Source organism: Prorops nasuta, unplaced genomic scaffold, assembly GCF_024137725.1.
Source record: "Prorops nasuta isolate Cenicafe-Biocafe unplaced genomic scaffold, Cenicafe_Pnas_1.2 PNAS00005, whole genome shotgun sequence".
Lineage (NCBI taxonomy): Eukaryota > Metazoa > Arthropoda > Insecta > Hymenoptera > Bethylidae > Prorops > Prorops nasuta.
The window spans coordinates 6,709,651-6,716,105 of record NW_027116802.1 but is presented as its reverse complement, the minus strand read 5'-3'; the positions used below and the strand labels follow the sequence as shown (position 1 = coordinate 6,716,105).

General features: G+C 32.5%; 2 protein-coding genes across 3 annotated transcripts; one reads left to right on the top strand and one right to left on the bottom strand.

Annotated features, from left to right (window-relative positions):
• Window positions 1–775: 775 nt before the first annotated feature.
• On the bottom strand, window positions 776–3,590 carry LOC136773428 (mitochondrial genome maintenance exonuclease 1-like). 2 transcript variants are annotated; one of them, XR_010822620.1, is made up of 5 exons: window positions 2,346–3,590; window positions 2,057–2,264; window positions 1,788–1,920; window positions 1,245–1,722; window positions 776–1,168 (listed from the first exon to the last, which is right to left on the bottom strand). XR_010822620.1 is itself a non-coding variant. In XM_066727117.1 (4 exons), the coding sequence occupies exons 1-4, from the start codon at window positions 3,085–3,087 to the stop codon at window positions 1,585–1,587; spliced, it is 1,221 nt and encodes a 406-aa protein (XP_066583214.1). In that variant the 5' UTR covers window positions 3,088–3,590; the 3' UTR covers window positions 776–1,584. The 2 variants fall into 2 exon arrangements, 1 of the variants encoding a protein (XP_066583214.1); XM_066727117.1 differs by having other exon boundaries at window positions 776–1,722.
• Window positions 3,591–5,525: 1,935 nt separating this feature from the next.
• On the top strand, window positions 5,526–6,428 carry LOC136773387 (cuticle protein 65-like). Its single transcript, XM_066727037.1, has 3 exons — window positions 5,526–5,605; window positions 5,781–5,967; window positions 6,155–6,428. Exons 1-3 carry the CDS (start codon window positions 5,588–5,590, stop codon window positions 6,388–6,390), a joined length of 441 nt encoding a protein of 146 aa, XP_066583134.1. The 5' UTR covers window positions 5,526–5,587; the 3' UTR covers window positions 6,391–6,428.
• Window positions 6,429–6,455: the final 27 nt, after the last annotated feature.

Genomic DNA, 6,455 nt, shown 5'->3' with positions numbered 1-6,455 from the left:
GATTTCAACCTGTGTCATCCCCCTAACGCTGTAAAACACTCTCACTCGACTAATTTTCTGTCATAAATAAATCACTTTTTATCAGGACGCACATATACATATAGTATATAAGAAATATTTTATGGATCGTTGTTAATTATACTGCACATTGAATTATATAATTATTATTTTAATTAACGTTAAATTAGTTTTTCTATAAAAGATGCTCGTTCTCGATCATTCAGTAGGGTCGCTAAAACCACTTTTCTAAAACTCAAACATTTTTCATGATAAAGCTACTTTTCTCCATAAAAAAGCTCTTCCATAAAAATCTTAGCTCTTATCTGCATTAGGTACGAGGAGCCGAGAGAGCGATCATTTTCGAAGGGTTTTAGATAAATTACAAATTTGATGGGGTTTCGTTTCTCCTGTAGCTGGAAAGGGACTGCTCGGAGGAAAGTTATCGTTTTCATAACTCATCGTCATGAAGCAGGAGGGTAACCAACGACTGGCTATAGCTGCCCAATGAAAATATGCTCCTGTTACGAGAGGATTAGCAAGGATTAGTCCAGAAGATATAGTATGATCCGAGGACTCTGCGTGCACTAAATGCCTAATCCAAAATTATGGACGTCTTCCTTCCGGATTCTTTGCCAGTCTGCAGCTCTTTCTTGCTATATAACTACATTTACCATTTTTGCTTGAAATCTCACATTACATTTGTGGTTTGTTAAAATCCGATTATCCTTTTCACGAAGTACTGAATGCCACGAAATATGTCATTAATAGATTTTTTTACAACTTCTTTATTATCAAAAGTTATGAATAGGTATAAAATTATTTTAGTGTACATTATTTATAAAAATATACATGTTCTACAATTATCGGAATATTTTTATAATGTAACAATATAAAGATAGCATAATAACTGGGCTTTAACTGAAGCACTTTATGGCACAAAAATGATTAAAAAAACTATTTAATTAACAAGGGAAGTGTGCACGTTGACTGAGATGAACAAATTAACGAAATAATTTTCAACGCTGACAAGAAAGCTTAAACAGATGCATAGATCTATATGTAACCGAATAACGATAAATTTAATTCTACGACACAGCTTCACCATTAGTTTACAGTTCCCAGGAGGGTATGTACGAAGGGTTGCGTTGCGTGAAAGGCTTAGGGAGCTCTGTAACAGAGTGTTACGCAGCGTCGTATCAGACAGGGGTGGCAAGGAAAGTTATAATTACTAAATGTTAACTAACAAGTAAGGATCCATATTTTTTCTCGCACAGCTTCGTCTTTAGGGAAAAGTGTTAAATGATTTTTCTCTCAAAAACTAGGAACCAGACTTCTTTGCTCTTGTCATTTAAGTTATATGCGCCTGAAATTATTCAATTAATTTTACTACCCTCCGTCTATTTTGTTTTGAAATGTTTTTTTTTTTTAACTTTTACAAAACAAAACAAGTAAACGCGATTGAAATAGTGAAAATACTTGAACGTAGTAGTGCAAACCCTCAATAATTTAAAATTTTTTTATAAAAATTGATAGTGTCTCAATTTTAATGATGGATAATCGTAAGCGTAAACAATAAAAGAAAGATCATAAAAACAATTTAAAATACATTTGTAGTTTCATTAGCCATTGTTGCCAATAATTTTGCAGTTGATTATTGTTTAATTCGTGTACTGTTGCTGGTTCTCCAGAACCATATGCTATAACAATCAATCCATTTGTTACCTAGAATTTATTTTCCATTGTTAACTTGCTTTATAAATATATTAGTAGTGAAAACAATAATTTACTTTAAATGGATAACAGGTGGAAGAATTAACAGCACCAATATAGGATGCAATTTGAATTGGATTATCATACGTTGATCCTAAATTATTTCTTCTTTTCTTTGAGGTTTTCCATTCTATTAGACATAATTTCCCTCTAAAAAGAAACACAATTTTTTATTTGTATTATAAAATGATTTTATAAAAATGAGTATATTATTCTTAATATAGTGGCCCCACCTAATAGCAATTTCTAGTATTACAGTATATGTGATAGTAGATCTCTCTCTTACCTGTAAAAAGCAATACAGTCTAGCTGACCTCTGTAATATATTTCTGGATGAACAACATGTGATTCTAATGCTTTAACAGAATTAATTTCACTTAACACACCCTTTACACTTTTATATAAAAGACCAATATTTTCAGAAACTTCAAATTCTTTTTGTAATAAAGTTTTCTCTATGCAAGAATGCAACTGTATTCCTTTGTCCAAAGTCTCTATAAAAGAAATTTATATTTACTTTCTACTTTTCATAAAAGTCAATGTCACTTAACATAAATAGTTTGACAATTATATACCTTTCATGTAATCCTCAAATCCCTGTAGACCTAATTTTTTAATCATACCTGACTTCCACCTTTCTAAAGCCAATTTTGATTGTGAAGACATCGTTTGTTGAAGAATTTTAGAAACACTAGGAAAATTTGTGCATTCTTTAAAATTATCATAAGATATTGATATAATATTTGAATTCTCATGATCTTTTACAATTGGTTTGTCGACTCTACCCAAAAGTGGAAATGTTTCCAAATTTTTTACAATAATTGATGCCAGTTTAGCATTATTTTTCAACATATTTGCAAGGTCTGATTTATTAGAATTTCTTGATTGATCTAATGACTTCTGTGTACTTATTTTCTTCTCATCGGCTTTATCCTTACATATGTTAGCAGTACCTGCTGTATTCAGACTTTTGTCATTACAAGAAATGTCTTTATTTTTATAATGAATTGAATTTGTGGAAAGTTTATTGTAATTAATAATAGTTATTGGTTTCGAAAGCTTAGCATTTTGCTTTTCCTCTAATAATTTTTTTTTTTTCGTTTTCAATAATTTTCCAAATAAGGCTCTTCTTATCCTTGTTTCTTTCCAATTATTCCATAATATTCTATCTTTCTTAATTAGATGAACCCACCTAAGATTTTGTAATAAAAAAAAATATCTTTTACAAAATATTAAATTGGTGTAATTTATGCCCAACATAACCTCTAATTTCAGAAAATGAGTTTTATTTAAAGCTTTTGTTTTCACAATGTTCATATTAGAAAAAATTAAGTTTAGAAATCAATTTTTATTATGTAGAAAATTGTTTGGATACATAAGTTTACATTTTTACTCTAAACATACAAAACACTGTAGGTTATGCTCTTTTGAAAACACATGTAAACACATTTGAACTATACAATTGTCTACAGAAAGCCTTTCAGACTTTCATTTCTGACTTTTAAAGGTTAACAACGTATACTATAAACCATTGTTTACATTATTTGTTTCTCTTATTGCTTATATTTTTTAGATTTTCAGTCTAAGGAAGAAATTATTAACACCATTAACACTTTGAAAGTCATCACCCCAAAATTTTATTTAATAAACTTTTTAGGATTTAAATTATTAGATTAATTTAAAAAACGGCAATAAGTACATGCTATAGTTTTACACAGTAAGATTTCTAATACTGAATTATAAACAGTAAAGACAGTTAACTCTTCTGAAAGACAGGCGCATTCGCGCAAGCACGCACCGTATGGTCCGTATATGCACAATTATTCGCAGAGGGTCATCGACTAGTACTTTGCTTTGCATTGAAGTCGAAGTAGTCGAACTCTAATGACGAAGAGGTAGAGGTCGCTATCGTGCAGCAAATTAAATAAGTTTCTCGAGTGCAACCTCATATTCGAAATCAGCGAACCTTACAAATTTATTTATAGATAATGGAGATATTAAATCTCCTTTAATATTATTTTATTATAGTTATTCGATAATTCTGTCATTAATCTTTCCAGTCGTAAATTTTACTTCGCTCAAGGGAATTACGTACAATAGAGAAAGAAAAACAAAATAAACAGTTAATCTACCATTGATCCCTTTAAGATTCTAACTTCAAAGTTTCAAATAATAAAAATTGAACAATAAAACCTGAGTTCAATCCACAAAATTTCAGCAGTTAGAAAACAATACTAGTACAATCATCTAAATAATTATAATAAAAAATACATAAAATTGACGAATGAACATTAATAATCAATGAGAAAATCTCAACGCTTATCCGTAACAAATAAAACATGAACTACTATTAGTACATTAAAACCAATTGTAAGGTCAAATATATCCATCAACCTTCCCCATATATAAGCAATGGCCTATAAACAGTGGTCGATGTACGTTTCCAAGAAAAAAAAGGAGATTTTTATTAATGCGAGGATCGATATATGCGAAGAATGTTTGTTATTTAATTCACTAACATATGGTTAAGTAGGATAGTCGAGGCTAGAATCGACGCAGATTGAGAAGTATTTTGCTAAATGTTATATACCGATCGAAATAGGTAAGAAAATGTTCTGACATTTGCCATACTTGGCGATCCATATAGAAAAGTGTTGTCGAAGGTTTTGCATGATAATAGCCCGGAGGCTTAAAAGCGAAATTATGCGGTTTCATTATTTTCCGCGGTAGATAACGAGAACGATCGTAGATCTCTCGTCCGGACTGACACGAGAAGCTGGTAATTGATCTCTCGCGAACTTAATCGGGTTAGCCGTTGTTTTAGCTGTCGTTTCGCGATTGGTCGCACGTATTGCATCTGCATCCCTTTACACGCCCGTAACGCTGCGCGGAACACTGTATTTGCACAACGCGTCCTTTCGTAATGAGATTTAGCATCAAGTATAGATCAATGGCACCGCGAATCTCTTCGTGAGAGAACCCCACCTCACCCCTTTTTTTCAAGCCGCGAGACACTCGATCGTTGCATAAACCGGCGAAGGCATATCAAAAGTATTTTCGAACAATCTGCAATCGAAAACCTTCCTGTTCCTCCGCGGAGAACAGGTGAAAGCTCAACCCCGTACGAAATCCGAAACCCTTTGCCCACTGTCATTGAGATGCTCTCTAATCAGCTTATGTCAGCTCATTTTCAGGTCTGAATAATCGACCTTGCGTAACGTAAGAAATTGTTTCAACGTACAAATCATTTTTCAAACAGTTTTCTCTACTCCCATTGAATAATTCAAGATACTCGAGATTTTTCAGTAATTTATATATATATATATATAATAAATCATTGCTCGCATGTATAAAGAATAATAAACTCATATCGATTAAAGATTTCGCAAGGGTGTATAAATATCTGTACTTATAATTTACCTTTATACACTAAGATCAGCAATTATATTTGTATTTCTCTCGGACCAAAAGTGGAAAAAAGCAAAGATAAGCTTCAACCTATGCAGATTGGTTCGATTTTTTTGGTTCCCACCGTCTGCAGGTTCTATAGATCATGCGATCCCGCAACGAAGAATTTTCGTGACGATAGCGTTGTAAAAATCAGTTTAGAAAGGCGTGTATAGTCATGCTCTGTATGTACAGGGTACATGTGTTCTTTATATGCGTGAGTGACATAATACACGCTTACTGCATCCAACAGGATCTTAGAAAAATGCTCGAGTACTCCACTAGTAGGTATAAAAGGGGTGGCGACTCCTGCTTCCAACATCAGTATTGCATTCGTTTTCCAAAGCGATTAAACCATTAATTTATCATCATGAATAGCGCCCTCTTTGTAAGTATATATTCATTCTTGCAAAATAATTTTTTAGTCTGCTTATGTAAATACAAAAATAATTAATTAAATTAATTCATAATTATAAATAATGTCTTGGGTAATTATTTTTATTATAGGGAATGGGTTGAGCCGGGTGAAAATAACAATTAGTTTGTCAATGTTAATTTTACAGGTGTTGTTTACGATCTTCGCATTAACGGTGCCAGCCTTCGGGCAAGAAGCGGCAGTTGAAACGAAGAAGCAGGAAAAAAGAGGAATTCTCGGTCTTGGATATGCTGGCTATGGGGGATTAGGAGGATTAGGGCTATACGGAGGTTACGGAGGATTCAACAATGGATTGAATGGATTGGGATACGGAGGTTATTATTCAACTTTATTTGTTTTATTATTAAATGAAGGCAATTTTAGTATATATATATATTTGATACATTTTGCACAGCTTTGTTGAACACTTTGTTCAAATTAAATTATTACGGTAATCATTAGAAAATGTAATAATTTTTAAATAGATTTTTTGCAAGTAATAGATATAATATTTTATCTCAGGACTTGATAATGGATATTTGGCTGCATCATCATCGTACCCTGCTTATTCGTACGGGCACACCATTTCTGCTCCTGTACTTTCTGCTTCTCTTCCAACTTATTCTCATGGTTACAATGCAGCACCATTGATAAATCGTGGCCACAACGCACCAGTGTATTCTTCACCATTACGTCTTGGAATCGGGTACTCTGGTTTAAACCTGGGACACGGCCTGGGTTATTTAAACGGATATTAGTTTCATTCGCTTCAGATGTCAATTTACACTAAAAAAAATGTCCAACTTTTCCTGCATCTTATGAT